Source organism: Vombatus ursinus, unplaced genomic scaffold (assembly GCF_900497805.2).
Source record: "Vombatus ursinus unplaced genomic scaffold, bare-nosed wombat genome assembly UNPS02014973.1, whole genome shotgun sequence".
In the NCBI taxonomy this organism is placed as follows: Eukaryota; Metazoa; Chordata; class Mammalia; order Diprotodontia; family Vombatidae; genus Vombatus; species Vombatus ursinus.
In genome coordinates, this window is record NW_020954751.1 from 21,209,627 (window position 1) to 21,227,224 (window position 17,598).

Here is a 17,598-nt window from a genome sequence, read left to right on the forward strand (position 1 = left end):
GTGTGTGTGTGTGTGTGTGTGTGTGTGTGTGTGTGTGTGTGTGTGTGGGGACGGGGGCATGGTATAAGAAGATTAAAAAGAGAAATGGGGGAATATAATAAAGAACTTGAGCCTCCCTCAAATACCTTCCCTCTGAGATTACATTCTCAGAAGATTTAGATTTCTTACATCTTCAAAAACTTGCTGGGCATATCCATCTGGACATCCTGCCAGTACCTTGTCTAAAGGTCTTTAGAGCTTCTTAAAACTGATTTCACTCCCCTACCTGATTTTCCTTCTAAAAATCTGATGGCCTCTTTTCAATCCTAATAAGTTCCAGAGGATGAGTGTAAGTCGCAGAGGACTGACATTTACACTATAAACATACCTCCTTATTCACATATCATACACGTTATATTATATACATATTATATACATTACATGCATTATATGTTGTCTTCCCCATTAGATGTGAGCTTCTTGAGGGCAGAGGTCATATTTCTAACTTTCTGGCACATAGTTAATGTTTAATAAATATATATCTGGCACATAGTTTATGTTTAATAAACATATGTTGATCAGCTAACTGAATGACTTCTGTGTTCCTGAGGATGTCAAACCCTTCCTTCCAGTGACAGAGGCTTGAAACTTTGGATTCATCTTTAGTTGTTCTCTGTTCCTAACAATCTCTGTCCCCTAACATTCAGGTGCCAAATCCTTTCATTATTCCCTCATCGATATATTTCCCATCTATCCATTATTTATTAGCAATAATTATCATGATGATCATAATAGGCATTCATTTATATAGTGCATTAACATTTGTAAATCATTCTTGTCTTATTTAATCCTCACAACAATCTTGTGAAATAGGTGATACAGAGATGAGGAGGAATTTGAGGCTCATAAAGGTTAAGTCATTGCAACCAGCCTAGTTCAGACTCTTATCTCTTCTCACTTAAACTATTGTAACAGTATCTTAACTGGTTCCCTATTTCCAGTATAGCACTCACACCATTGCCCAAGTAACTTCCCTATGGCATCAGTTTGATTATATGACTCTTGCTCAATTGGTTGTAATATATGACCTCTGTGATCCTTCTAATTCTGGAATTTTATAAGTCTACTGTACAGCCTCCAACAGCATCCTGTTTCCTATACAATAAAGCATAAATTTGTTTACCTGACATTTATGGCCCTCCATAATTCGGCTTGGACCTACCTTTTCAATACTTCTCCTTTTTATATACTTCATATTCTTGCCAAATTGGTCTTCTTGCTATCCTTGATACTATTTCTGCCTTTGTGTGCATCTTTATCCATGTTTAGAATAGACTCAGGTCTATTTTCCAGCCTATTGAATTTTTTTTCTTTTTTCAAGTTGGGTTGTGTCCAGCTCTTTATGACACCATTTGGGGTTTTCTCACAAAACATATTGGGGTGGGTCACCATTTCTTTCTCCAGTTCATTTTGCAGATAAGGAACTAAGGCAAACAGGGTCAAGTGACTTGCACAGGGTCACACAGCTAGCTAGTGTCCAAGGACAGATTTGAATTCAGGAAGATGTCATCTTGATTTCAGGCCCAGCACTCTCTCCGCTGTGCCACCTAGATGCACCAAAGCTGCTTCTTTCCAGACTAAACTCAAATGCTTGCTCCTTAATAGAGCCTTCTCTGACCTCTCCAGCTGAAAATGTTCTCTCTTTCCTTATAATTTTGCTTACATCTTTCCTTTGCATGGTACTTACCCTTCTTTTGTAGCAAAGTTTACTTTTATATGTCTACACATCCTATCAGACTGACTGTAAGATTCTTTAGAGTAGATTCTGGGTTTTGTGTATCTTAGGCCAATATAAGTCAGGAAGTCGCTAAGACTGTCAGTTAAAGAACAGGTGTCTAGTTGTATCAACAGAGAGAATTTCATGAGTTGCCTATTCCAATAACATTACAGGTTCAGGGAAAAATGCCAAGAATTTGTGATTTCATTGTTTTGTCAACTTCATTTAACAATGGGAGCCAGCAATCCAGCTGTTTTTCAGTAGATAAGTCAGAGGGATTTGCCTGGTCCCAAGTCTAGTAAATGTCAGAAGCAAGATTTGAACCAAGGTCTTCCTGATTTCAACTCTAGCCCTCTCTCAACTAGTTCATAGGGCCTCTCAGTCACTTTGAAGATGTTGCTAAATTCAAATGAATCCCTTTATCTTTGACAATCAGCTATTATCTTCCAAATGAGCCTTTCAGAATCTGACTCTTAGCCTTGAGATGCCCAAATGAACAAGGTACATTTGATCTCATGGAGAAAATGATTAAGATTCACTATTTGTGAGAAAGGAGGAGGAAAATAAATTCTTCTGGGGACAACACATTTGTTTGAATATTTAGGACACATTAATAAAATTCAAGTTTCTGCTGAGAAAATGGTCCAATAAATAAGACTTTAGAGCTAGATAAGAATTTAGATAATCTGGGCCAAGCACTTCATTTCATAGGGGAAGGTCAAGATGACATCCAACTCCCAACTATATCATTCTGTGTTCTATGCACCCCATGTATGTGTTACCATGTATGTATTAACACAATGTGATTTACTTAATTGATGTTAAAGTGATCTAAGGATAAGTTGATTTGATTGGAGTGGAGGGAGAGTATTGTGTGTGAGAGAGAGCCCGTGTCTCAAAGCCTTAAAAAGTAAAAAAGACTAAATACTACCTAGCAATAAGTGAACAGAATACCAGTCACCTGCAGGACAAAAGTTCAAATTACCTGATGGTCTTGATCATACTGAGCCCCATTTCAACACAGCAGTGGGCATGATCCTGACGAGGTTCAGGAAGTCCAGACACACAATAGTAGCAGTCCCCCAAGATCTTAATCCGAAGACAATGATGCTCCTGGATTTGACATCATGAAAAAGAAGACAAATTGATTAGCAAAGGGGTTAAAGTCTTAGAATATCCTTAGGGAATGAATGATGATAAGGTAGTTGAGAAAGAAGATTGTTGTCTCTAATTATAGGATGGCATTGGGCTTACTCTTGCTAACTTGTTGATGAAACCAGAACCAATGACTTAGTTTGCCTTTGCTATAGTTTTCTCGTCAGTCCTGGAAGAATCAAACAAGTGAATGACCAATACAGATTGGTCATTATACTAACATTCTATAAATTAATTAGTTGATGTAGGGAGTTTTCAGACCTATTGGAGTTCAGATAACTGAGACATCAGAGAAGTTAAATGACTGTGCCCAAGGTCACACAGATACTAAAAGGCTGACACAGGGTTGCATTCCAGTATCGCATTCATTTTTCCAATGGTTCCCAAACTTTTTGGTCTCAGGGCCCCTTTACATCCTTAAAAGTTGTGGAGGATCCCATATTTTTATATGGGTTATATCTATTGATAGAAATTATATTAGATGAGGCAGCTAGGTGGCTCAGTGAATAAAGTAATAGGTCTAGTATTAGAAAGACTTGAGTTCAAATATGACCTCAGATACTTACTGGCAAACCACTCTAGTATCTTTATCAAGAAAACTACATGGACACCATGGTCCATGGGGTCAATCACAAATAGTCTGACTTGATTAGACAGCAATATTAGAAATGAAAATGGATAAATTTTAAAATATTGATTCATTTCAGAATAATAATAAATGAACTATGTGTTTTACTTATCTTTATGAAAAAATATATTTTCCAAAGCAAAAAATATAGTGAGAAGAATGGCACTGTTTTACCTATTTTTGCAAATCTCTTTAATGCCTGGCTTATTAGAAGACAATCTGATTCTCATATCTACTTTTGTATGCAATCTGTTGTGACATGTTATTTTGATTGAAGTATGTAAGAAAATCTGGCCTCACACAAATATGTAGTTGGAAAAGGGAAGAGTATTTTAATACACAAATGATATCTTACTGTTATTATAAAAATAGTTTCAAACTGGAGGATTCCTTGAAAGTCTTGGGACCCCTAGGGGTTCATAGACTGTACTTTGAGAACCACTGCACTAGTCCATACTCAGTTCGTAAAGAAAGGGATTCCCTAATTAGAAAACATTTGGAAAAATCAATTATCACTTACTAAGTTCAATAATGTAACACACAGGTTATATAAACAATTCCCTCAATTTTTTATTTAAAAAATGCTTATTTTTTTATCTACTGCACCATACCCAGACAACCTTTTTTTGTAAGAAAGAATAATAATGAAAATAAAATCAAATCAGTAAAACTAACCAACACATAAAGTCTGATAGCAAATGCAGTATTATGCAATGTTCCACGTCCATAGTACTCTACCTCCACAATGAAGGGAAGAAGCTATGTTTTCCCATTTCTAGGGGACTAAGCTTGGTCAGTATAGTTGCACTGCATTAGTCTGATTTTTTTATTTACATAGTTGTAGTCTTCAAGTATATTATTTTCCTGGTTCTGATTATACACAATAAGTTCATAAAATTTTTTTCTATATCTCACTGAACTAATCACCTCCATTGTTACTTACAACATTAAAATAATCCACATTCATGTACCAAAATTCATTTAGTCATTCCCAAAATGATGGGCATCTACAAAATTTTCAGTTCTCTACTACCACAAAAAAGGGTTGCTATGAATTTGCTTATGTAGATGAGCTCTTTTTTTCCTCTAACCTCTTTGGGCTTTATGTCTAGCAGTGGGATCTCTGGGTCAAGAGGTATGGACATTTTGTAGCCCTATATCATCACTAGAGGTATACCTCACTTAATGCAATAAAAGACACTCTTCTGGATATTGATTTTTTTCTTAATGACTAGGTTCAGATAAGGGGTTTCCTGTGAGTTGAGAGGATATGAAAATCAAAATGGGATTTGAGGAGGGCGATGGACACAGCCTAATAATGGGATTATGAGTGGTTGGGAGTGGACCCTGTGTACTAGTGGGGACCTGAGGGCTCACCTGTCTTCAGCAGAATGCAGCTTGGTCAAGGTTGAAGGCTTTATATCAGTGCACCAAACAGTATTTGTGTGTGTGTGTGTGTGTGTGTGTGTGTTACTGTTGCTACCAACAATCTACTATTAGGCAGAATAGCAGATTCTCCCTCAATAACTCTCACCACGAGGGAAATAGCTGCTAGGATGGTCATGATATGATCCTTTATAGCTCAAAGAATCATAATTTTTGAGTTGAAAAGGATTTTAGTGGTTATCTAGGTTACTAAACCCCTTGTCTTGAAAGCACTCTTGTGAGGTAGGTATTATAGATATGATTATTCCCTTTTACAGATAAGGAAGCCAAGGCCCAGAGAAAGGAAGTGAATTATTCAAGGGCAGTCACCTAAGTAAGTGCCAGTCAGGGTCTCCCCCAAGTCCTTTGGGGCCAGGTCTAATGCTCTTGCCATTGTACCACAGATGATCTAGCAGCATTGAGATTTGGTCATTCTCCTTTTGACTTAGTGACACATCCATGCACACATGAGCTTTATCTAGAGTCGAGCAATTGGGCTTTGTTCTAGGACTGTAATTTAGAGCACTGACAATTTTTGTACTATTTTATTGGGTAGAATCAATTACTAGATGATGAGCAAGATTCTTCCTTCCCTCACCCTAAGATGTCCATAATCCAATTCCTCAAGTCATCCCCAAAATGGGGTCTAGTGGAAAGAGTACTGGGTCTGAAGTTAAAGGACCAGGTTTAAATTCGACTTCTTCCTATCTGTGTGACCTTAGATATCAGTCCAAGGATCTCAACTCCTCATCTATAAAATAAGTGGTTGGGGGTTAGTATTAAGTGGCCACACAGGTCCTAGTTCTAAATCTATGAACTTATACCCCTACTCTCTCCCCTGATAGCTGCCTCACGGTGTCCTGGGTTTTTGCCTTTGTGAATGTTTGGGCTTCCTCCCTGAGGTCTTTTTCCCTCTTTCCCTCTAACAACTACTTTGTAGAAAGTGCTCTTTTTGACAAAATGTCAAGCTACGGTTCTGTACATATATTAGTACATATTTATATTATATATATATATATATATATATATAATTTGTATATATAAATGCTATTATGCTCCAAAGGGGCAATGAGTCAATGACACAAGGCTTTTAGTATGAGGTGTAAAAAGGTGTGGGTGGATGTTCTTCTGTAAGTCAGACTCTGATGCTTTCCAATGATCTCGACTCCCACTGGGTGACCTGGCCGGAAATGAGGAAGACCTGAATTCAAATCAGCCTCAGACACTTCCTAGCTCTGTGACCCTGGGCAAGTCATTTAATCTGTTTGCCTCCATTTTCTCATCTGTAAAAAGGGAACAATAATATCACCTGTCTCCCAGGGTTGTTGTAAGCATCAAATGAGATAGTAATTGGAAAACATTTAGCATGTACTTGCCACATAGTAAGCACTATATAAATGTTAGCCATTATTACTATAATTTTTAACATTCAAGTTCATAGAAACTCTCTGAAGAGCTCATATTTATGCTCAGAAAAAAGTTCTGGGTGAGTAAACTTTAAAAACAAAATAAAGTAAACTGAAGCTTGGAACACACCAGTAAGTCCCAAGTTGTTCTTGAAAATATCATCATAGAAAAGCTGTGGCAGATACTCTATTTTTTTGTTAGTGTAATTTTATTTTATTTTTTAAATTTAATTTATTTTATTCTAAACTTAAGGAATAAAGCATTTCTGCAGCATAGTGAATAGAAAAAGATGATTGTACATGAAACTGCAAATCAGTTATGTACAACTTGCTATTCCTTTTAAATATATAATGTAGTTATCATGTAACTTTCTCTTTTTTCCTCCCTTTTCTTACCCCCCCCGCCCTAGAGATGGCTACCGTTAGACACAAATATGTATATAAAAATAGAATATATGTAACATATATATAAATATATAATATATGTAATATATATTATATATGTAAAATCATTCTATAAATACTTCTATTTGTCAGTTCTTTCTCTGGATGCAGATAGCATCTTTCTTCATAGGTCCTTTGCAATTAATTTGGGTATTCAAAATAGTCAAAATGACATTCTCTCAAAGTTGTTCTTAAAACAATATTGTTGTTATTGCATACAATGTTCTCTTGTTTCTGCTCATTTCTCTCTTCATTATTTTGTGCTAGTCTATCCATGTTTTTCCAAGATCGTCATGCACATCATTTCTTATAGCACAGTTGTATTCTGTCACAATCATATACCACAACTTGTTCAGCCATTCCCCAATTGACAGGCATCGCTTCAATTTTTAGTTCTTTGCCACCACAAAGAGAGTTGCTATAAACACTGCTTATTCTTAAAAACAACGGACTTTGTGAAATCTTTGCCAGTCAGAAGGTTCATAAGGTGTAATGACATGCTTTCTATGCTTCTGTATATTTTCTCTACATTCAAGAGGCTGTGGTATAATTCAAGAGGCTGGTGCTGGACTTAGAAAATGTGGCTATGAGTGTTCTAGGTCACCTCAAGCAAATAAGTCACTTAACTGCTCTGGGCCTTAGCTTCTTCTCCTCTACAAAGATGACAATTCTGATGTTACCTAATTCATGTGGTACCAGATGAAACAATGGATTTTTAAAGCACTTTGTAACTATGAAACATAATATAATGCAAACTTTTATGGTTCTAGTTATGATATCAACTTCAATTTATTTTACCAAATGCTTTTTTTAATTATAACAGTTGAGGCACATACGAACAATTTCTGGAACTTCATCCTGTTTCACTATTCCTTTCATATGTGTGTATATTTCTGTATCTATTTCTGTGTCTATTTATCTATCATCTTTCTATTATCTATCTTCTTGTCTGTCTACCTATCTATCTATCTATTTATCTATCTATCACCAGTGTTAAGCTCAGTGTCCTGGGAAAGAAGCAAAAAAATTCTCAAGTTGATAATTTCTGAAGAAATAAAAGTCACAAAAGTTCATACCCTCTGCAGTTATCAGTATAACATGGTCAAACATGGTACCTTGGTTTGTTTGTAAAAGTTGCAATATATGTATCTCCCACTTCCCAATCAGTGTTATTATTATTCAAGAGAATGGCATACTTGTTAAAGTCATAAAATTCTTTGGTAAAAATATAAGTTACACATGAAGCCAATGTTCATTGTGCTGCGTTTAAAATCAAAAGGATTAATTAATTCTTGAAGGAAATTCTATTAAACTTGTCACAAACTTAGTTGCCTTGATCCAACTAGCCATGATAGTAAAAAACAAGAATAAACAAAACTGATGTTTGTATATAGGTATATGTATGTATATGTGTGTATATGTGTGTATGTATACACACATATATATACATATAATATATAGGAATTCTTAACCTTTTTTATCATGGATGCCTTTGTCATTCTGAAGAAACCTAGGGACTCCTCAGAATGACATTTTTAGATATATAAAATAAAATACTTAGGATTACAAAGGAAACCAATTATGTTGAAATATAGTCTGTAGACAGGATAACTGAGGTTAGGTGTGATCCAGTGGTGGATCTAATAACTGGAGTAATTTTGAAGTCGTGATGAGCATAAAATATTTTGGAAGCTATCTTCATTTGTAATATATGAAAATATCCATTATTTCTATTGGAGACAAAGTCACAAATACTGCTAAAATTACTGTGGCTTGTCACCTGCATTCCTAATGGAAGAAAATACCAAATTTCACTTAGAGGTTAGTGAAAATAAAGCATTTTTTCCCATCCAAGTTCATAGAACCCTGGTTAGGAACTCCTCATTTAGTGAATTTCAGCCAAAGAACTGAAAGACTTGGATGGGGCATATTAATTGATTCTGACCTGTCATCCACTTACATTCCATACAATGAATGAATTCTGAGTCTTTTGTTTTCACTAGCTACATGCTGTGTAAACTTGAGTAACAAGGTACCTTACTTTTAAGCTGGAGCAAAATAGGGATCGTAATACTTGCCATGCCTAATTCACAGGAGCATTGTGAGGTTGCAGTGAGATAATCCATGTAAAACCCCGAGTAGCCTAAAGTATGTAACTTTGTTATTATGTTTATGGAAAATAAGTCTATATTCAATTCAGTTCAGCACCATTAAGGTTCTAATATATTAAAACAATTGTGGTAGGCCCTACAATACAAAGACACTATGCCTTAAAGGACCTTGCATTCTAGAGGTGAAGAAAGAAGATTCATTACATATCTAGATAAATAATCAGTATACATAAAGCAGTATGGCAAGGTGAATACAGCACTGTATTTAGAATCAAAGGACCTGATTTTAAGCTTCTGATCAGTACTAAATATGTAACCTTGGAAAAGTTACTTAAGCTCCCCAGGGCTCAGTTTTCTGCTATATAAAATGAGAAGGTTGGAGTAGATGGTCTATGGGGTCCCTTTCAGGTTTAGATCTCTGATTCTATATAATATAAAGAAATTATAAGAGGGAAATTACACTAATATCTTGTTGTGAAGGGATGAGCAATGGGAAAGGCCTTATGTAAGAGGACGGACTTGAGTAATGTTAGGAAGGTAGGTAGGAATTATCCATGGGAAGATGAGGGGGGATTGAATTTCAGATGTGGGATCACCTGTATAAAGGTATAGAGATTGGATGTCACATACAGGTAACATCTAGCATGGCAGTTTGACCAAAATAGAAAGCAAAGGGAAGCAATATGAAATAAAATTGGAAAGGTAGATGGGAGAGGCATATTGTGGAGGCCTTTGAGTGGAATACATTTTAGTCTAGAGGCAGACTCTTGTCTGCGGTAAGAGCCAATCTTGAAATGAGACTTTCAGAGGATGTTTCCCTCCATGCCTGATTTCTGGCTATGAGCTGCACCTAGATGAAAATATAAGTGCCAGTACATTAAAAGGAGAGCTGTTCCCTTCCAGGTGCAAGATGAAATAGTATCAAGGCAGACACTTTTCTTAGGAGATTTTCTAAGCAAAGAAGGTGGTATAGAAAAAGAAGTAAAAAAAAAACAAAAACAAAAAACCAAAACAACCTTCCCACCTTTGGAGTCAATGGACTTGATTTCAAACTCCAGTTCCTAGTTATTTTGTACTCCATGCTTCTGTTTCTGCTCTTTTACTCTTTACATGATTTCATAGAGAACTTTCCATATTTCTCTGCATTCACCATCCTTTTCCACCTTAGTTGCATTTCGGCATTCTTTAACTAGTAATATAGTACAAATTAGTCCCACTAAGAACCCCTGGGTCATTTCATACTCCCAGTTTTCTAACCACAACATTCCCGTCCTATACATACATACATACATACATACATATATATATGTATGTATACACACACACACACACACATATACATATACATTGTGGGTGGTCTTCTGATCCCAAGTGCAAGGCTTAGTACTTCTTCCAATTTCATTATATAAGCTTCAGCCTAGGATTCCAATCTGTTGAGATCTTTTGAGATTCCAATTCTGTCATACAATGGTTATACATATTATAAAGTAGAATGTCAAGTATTGAAAAGCGATAGGGAAGCTTCTTCCCATAAGCTCCTACTCTGATTGAATCCTGGTTGTGGGTTCTTGACTACATTGAGAAAGTAGAGATGACCTTAACTATTCATAGAACCTCTTTTCAGTTGAGACAGTAGAAATTCAGAGATGTTTAGTCCACTGGCGCAAGTCAGACCAATGATTTAAATCCAGGGTTCTTAACTTTAAGTCAGTCTTGTGGTTTTTTTTCCCATTATTTTCCCATTTTTTCCCATTATTTCACAGAAAAGTAGTGATACACCTTACTTAACAGGATGACATGCTAAGTGATGGAGATCAAATGGATTTACACTTTATATCTGGTGGGAACATCAGAATCCTTGGCCACTTTGAATTCATTTTCATTAAGGGATTGGTGTAAGCAGTATCTGATACATTCATGGGAAAGTTCAACATTAGCCAGTATGTGTGTGTTCATGTGTGTATATGTGTTTGTACGTGTGTATGGGTGTGTAAGAGCTGCCATTAGGATTAGGCCATCTACAGCCTCATAAATAAAAATATAGCGTGCAGGTCACAGAGTACTCATCATGCTGTACGCTATATTTTTTTTCTGGCCACATTTGAAGTACTATTCAGTTTGGAGCACCACTTTTTACAAAGCCAGTGTGCATACAAAGGAATACTTCTTTGAATGCTTCAATGACTTGTAACATTTTTTTAAAAATCATTGAGAAAGCCCATTCCAGTTTTGAATAGGATTTTTTCCCTTTACACCAAGCCTAAATATGTAGCATTTTCCACCAATGCTTGTAGTTTTGTTCCATGGGGTCCAAGCAGAGCAAGACTTATCTCTCTTCCACACGATAGTTTTTTCAAATGCTTTTAAGACTACTGTCAAAGGTGCCATAAGCCTTCTCTTCTGCAGAACAAATAACCCCATTTCCTTCAGCTGGGCCTCACATGGCATTGTTTCAAATCCTTATTGTTTTTCTCTGGAAGTATTCCTGAATGTCAATTACTCTTTGAAAATATGATACCCAGAATTGGACATACAATTCAGGTGTGGTCTGACCAAGGAAGAGTAGAATGGGATTATTCCTTCTCTAACTCTGGAAATCCATCTTCTTTTGATGAAGCCTAAGATTGCCTTAACATTTTCAGTTGTCATTTCACACTGTTGACTCACATGGAACCTTCAAGTCTGCTAGAACCCTAGGGTTATTTTTGGCATGAACTGTTTTTTTAGTAATTTTTTCCCTCATGCTATATTTCTGCAACTGATTTTCTTTAATATAATTTAATGTAACATAAATGTAACAGTTCAGATGATTTATTTATTCCTGTTAAATTTCATCTTAGTTTCCACACATTGTTCTATCTGAGATTTGCATTACTGAATCTCAATTCTATCACCCAAAGTATTATGCATGCAATCTAGCTTTAGGCCATTAACATATTTAATAAGCATGTCATCTATGCTTTGCAAATACCTCTATCACTCTAGCATAATTCTTGATATTTAATCATCATTCAATATTTTGGGTCTGATCAGCCACAAAATTATAGAATTCTCCTCTTGGAAGGGACCTCTGAAATAGTCTAATCCTAACAATATCTGAACAGGAATCCCTTCTGCAACATGGATGAGAGGTCATCCAGTCTTTACTTAAAGACCTACAGTACAGAAAAATCCATTACTTCCTGAGGCAGCCCCTTCTACTTTGGGATGGCTCTAACTGTTAGGAAGCTTATCTTCATGCCAAGATTAATTTAGTCTCTTTGGAGCTTATGCCTGTTGCTCCCATTTCAATTCTCTGGAGCCAAATAGAACAAATCTAACCCTCTCCCCATTTAATAGTCTTTCAAATATTGAAAACAGCTACTGTCCCTTCTCTCCATACCTAAATACTTTTTTTCCCCAGGCTAAGCATCTCTAGTTTCTTCCAGTGATTCTCATATAAAATGAGCTCAATTTTAAGGTCACTCTTTTTATGGGGGTTCTAAGTGTGTACTCAGTACTGATTTAGCTAATATTGTTAACAAGAGATTTGTTCTGCTTCTGAAAACCAGTCTAGGTATATACAGAAAGAGTCATTACCAGAAATAACCTGATAAAAGCCTCCATATTAAATCAACATAGTCTTCAATACTGGGTGACTTCAATGAAAAGGTGAGTATTTAGTGATGTCACAAATATATATATATATATATATCAGAAAACGTTTCAGAAGAGAGAAATGAGAGGCAGCAATGACTTGTAGATGATACAAATATATAATGAACGTATTGTTTAAGAAGAGAGTCAAGAGACACTGGACATGGTGGGCAATCAACAACATAAAACACAAAATTGGTTATATTCTAACAAAGAGGACGTGACTGATCAGTAATGAGGTAATCATCTCCCACATTGCTCTCTAGGTATAGCCAGACCCTCAGTTTGTTAGTACAAAGATCAAAATCTCTTCCAGAGTAGAAGAAACACCCAGAGTAAAAAAGGTCATGGAATCCAACTCTTACCTATTTAAGTCTATTTAAATGGGGTAACAGATAGACTTCAACATGGTCTAACAACAATTTCCTAAAGAAGTTTAAATAATATAAATGAGTTGCCACAATAAAGAGACCAAAGAGGGATCAGAAACTACTTTAGCCAGCAAATACTTGACTAGCTTTTCAAATGGAAAGAAAGGGCTATCAAACATGACCATAATTGAATAACAATAAGTAACAGCTAATATTTATGTAGTATTTACTATGTGCCAGGTATTGTGCTAAATGCTTTAGAATACAAATTAGTAAAATCTTATGGAGAAAGATGATGGAAGATAATAAATAATATTGCCTATCATCAAAACATCAAGAAGAGTGTTATAAAAACCAAGTTACAGAACACTTTATGAAAGACGATCCAAGTCATCTAGAAGACATTTAAAGATAAAGCTGGAAGGACAGCAAATGCCCACAAAATGGAGAAGATCTATGGACATTTCTATAACATACTGCTTTCTCCATCAACACAGAAGTGGAACTAGCACAATTTGAATATAATATCATGATTCCTGATGTGCTGCATGAGAGGGCAGAAATAGCATTAAAGGAAAAAAAAAGATGAGAAGTGTAGCTGGACTAGACCAAGCATCTACAAAAATGGTCCATCTTAGAGGTTATGTAATTTTGAGGGGATTGGGAGTGGAGCCTTACAATATTAAAAAAATAAAGTCAAATGCTTGTAAGAATAAAGGACCTTATTAATATCAAATTTTCCATAAGGAAAGATCAAGAACTACCAGATCATATGTCTACTTTTCCATTTCTATGAATTCCTTATGAGATAATCTGCAGATGTATCTAGAGCATCCTTTTGCAAGTGATGCTCTATGGTAGCAGATCTCTTTGATTATATCAGTTGATTGAAAAGTACAGCAAATATAAGATCCCATTGTAGTTCTTGTTTGTCGACTAAAAAAATTTTGATTCAGTAGATCAACGTTTTGTCACCTTCACCAACAGAGAACAGAATCAAAGAAGAGATTAAAGGCTCTTCACCAACAAAATGCTTCCAGTGCATATGTAAATATAGTCCTAGTGACACCTTAGGAACTACATAAAAATCACATAAGATTCCTTGGAAGAAGGACAACAAAAATAGCTTTGTTCCCTAATCCTCTGATTATCACTGTAAAGCAAGGCTTAAAAGAGTGAGATGTGTACTTGCCTAGTGTACAGATCACTGCTGCGAATTACCTGCAGCAAAGAGTTTAAAGTGAAAAGGGATAGTGTGGGACAGTGAGAGGCCTCTGCCCTGCACCAGAGGAAAGAGACAATATTCTTTGCTTTTGCTGAGCTGTGCAAGGTAATTCAGCCTTTTGTCCCCCAGGGTTTGTACTGTAGTTCATTTCCTTGACACAGAAATAACAACAGATCCAATTACACATTTGTACTTTTAGTCATCAGTGCTCTAATAAATTTTATATATATATATATATATATATATATACACACACCACACACATATGAATATACACATATGTGTATAGGTAGGAATAATAATACGTATGTGTATTATATGTGTATACACATGTGATTATATACACAAGGGCAATTAGGTGACGTAGTGGATGGAGTGCTGGCTCTGGAGTTAGGAGGCCCTGAGTTCAAATCTGGCCTCAGACACTTAACTAACTTTGTGACTCTGGGCAAGTCACTTAAACCTATTTGCCTCAGTTCCTCATCTGTAAAATAAGCTGGAGAAGGAAAGAGCAAACCATTCCAATATCTTTGCCAAGAAAACCCCAAATGGGGTCGTGGAGAGTCAGACATGACTGAAATGGCTCAACAACAATAATAAATATATACATTATGCGTGTATGTATGTACACACACATACACACACACATACACACCTACACACAACTGATCCTATCCAAAATGAGCCATGACTGACTGGCTTACCAAGTCCATTCCCCAGGAGGCACATAGCTTATGCATACCCATAACAACATACTTTACAAAGCTTCTATGGGCAGAAAAGCATATAAATTTGTTCATTCTCTGCCCCTTTAAAAGGGCTCCACTTCTAAGGTAGCCTTTCCTCTTTTTACCACAACATTTTGGTGGGCTTGGACATCGTACTGAGCAGAAGGGAGTGTTCTGGTATTACATGGAGTATCCACATGGGAGCCCATATCTACGTGGTTCTTCAGGTCCTCGTTATTATATCTACACATACGGTTTTACTCTACAGCGTAAAGTTTTGTACAGTGAAGCTACTTATAAATTCAGAAATATAGCAAGCAAGTAAAAGTGTTACAATGTAGAAACATAAGCATATGTCAATATTTGTAAACATATGATTCCATTAATAAAGAGTCTATATGGCCCAGACTTGTCCTTGGAGGCAAGATGCTTAGGGTTCAAGTCTCGCTTCTGACATGTCTTGGCCAAGTTACCCTGGGCAAGTCACTTTGCCCCTCAGTGCTCTAGGCAAATCTCTAAGACTATAACCTACAGAGAAGGTGCTGACCTGTATTGGTAGAGGGACTTTGCTCATCTGAGCGTTCCCTATAGCAATGAAATACCAGATGCAGTCTTTGTCTCTATTTTATTAATACAGACCTTTTTTATCCCCATTTAAGGTCTCTCATATAGGAGCATTGTTCTTATAGTTTTACCATATATATGACCCCAATTCATGACTGACTCAGTAGTGACTCATCTGGATTATAATTTGTGCCAAATTATAACCCAAAAGATATCAATGAAAAGCTTAAAAGAACAGTCTATCCAGGGATTATTATAGCCTCTTATTCAAATGGTATCTAGGATGGACAAAACTTATAAAATGTTCCAAGTCACTTAGAACTGGACTGATACATACGTACATACATACATACATATACACATGCATTATGTATATGTATATGTATATGTAAATATGCATACATATGTACTTGGAGATAGCAAGGTATTTTTTAAAAGATATTCCTGCATGTGGATTAGTTTGTGTTAATTGAAGCAAGTCCCAGGACATTAAAAAGTCTTCCAGGTGAGTTCCACAATCACTCAAAATAGTTTGGCTTAACTATTCACATAAGAAGACCTAAGTAGATAAATCATTCCTATACAGGGGTGGGGAACTTGCAGCCTACAAGGCCACATGTGGCCTCAAGGCTGCAGGTTCCCCACCCCTGAATGCTGTATATTTGGTTGGACAGTCTGTAGAGTTAGTATATCAGCACATATATTTTGAACAGACACTATAAAAGGATATTGAACTAAGCACATAGTTGATAATAAGATAGACTGAGAGAAAATTGTACACTGACTTTACTGACCCACAGGCAAAGGACCATTTAAACAAAAATTTTGTGATATTTGTATGTGAGTTGTGGGATGCCATCATGCCCTCAAAAATCAATATTGTGGGTTACCCAAAGGGCAATGGAGGGTGGCTCCATGGCCATTAGTCAGACCACAACATATTACCAATGAAAAACTACATAAGAGAAGTGTCATAAATGGTACAATCAGAAAGACATCTGATCAGAAAAGGAAGTGGGCTGATCACATATCAAGAGAAGAGGATAACAGGTGGGCAGTGCATCATGCACTTCCTTGGGATCCATAAAATGTCAAGAGATCTAGAGAGACTCTGAATAGGTGATTAATCAGCAAATATTGCACAGGATGAAATGGCATATCAAATTGCAAAACTGGAGGGAATCCCGCATCAATTAATTCACAGATTTATTTAATCATCAAAGAATTAAATAATCTACTAGGCCCTTTTTTTTTTCCAACAAGAATTTACTGAGTGCAGAGCATAATACTATTTGTTCTGTGCTTCTGGAATCTGAGCAACTGAAGAACCTGAGAAGTCTCTATAGAATAAAAACAAACAAACTTTTTATTAAGTACCTAGTCTTTGGAAAAGGTTAGGTTCAAGCCCTTAAGGCTTGGCCTAGGGATGAACCAGATGCCCCTTGCAGGGGATCAATGAAACTTTTAAGAGTAGAGAAATAGTGGAACCTGCCATGTTCCCTCTACTCATCCATTTTCAATTTAATTTAGTTCAAATCAAGAAACATTTCTTATGTGCATACTATGTGCCAGGAACTGTGCCAGGCAATGTAGATGCACAGATAAAGACAAATAAAAAATCCCAGGTCCTGCTCTCAAATAAGTTACATTCTATTGGGCAAAATAACATGTAAAAGTACAAGGAAATTTTGGTAATGGGAAAATATCAACAATTGAGGAGATCAAGAAAGGTCTTATGAGAAGGTGAAATGAGCTGAGTATTGAAAAGAGCTAGGAATTCCAAGAGGTAGAGATAAGGATGCAGAATATCTAAAATATAAAAGGACATCTTGTGCAAAAGTGTGGAGGTGGGAGAGGGAATTCTGTGTGCAGGGAAGAACAGTAAGTAGACTGGTTTGGCTAGAATATAGAGATTGTGAAGGGAAGCAATATAAAACCAATCAGCAAAGTTAGATTGGAACCAGAATGTGAAATTCTTTAAATGCCCAAAAAAGGAGCTTGCATTTTATCCAGGAAGCAACAGGAAGAAGTGGCATGGTCTATACTACCCTTTATCCTGCAGCTTGAATCACAAAATGGAAGCTCCTTCTGATTTTTTAGGTCAGAATTCCAATGTGACGTCAAAGTGAATTAGTTCTTAAATAAGGCA

The 17,598-nt window shown here is 36.2% G+C and overlaps 1 protein-coding gene across 1 annotated transcript in view; it reads right to left on the reverse strand.

Moving 5' to 3' along the window:
• Positions 1–17,598, reverse strand: part of LOC114030674 (adenylate cyclase type 8) — a 361,242-nt gene that overhangs the window by 194,541 nt on the left and 149,103 nt on the right. The window contains exon 5 of the mRNA XM_027845528.1: positions 2,742–2,869. Within this exon, the coding sequence (XP_027701329.1) occupies positions 2,742–2,869 (128 nt within the window). The remainder of the gene's footprint in view (positions 1–2,741; positions 2,870–17,598) is intronic.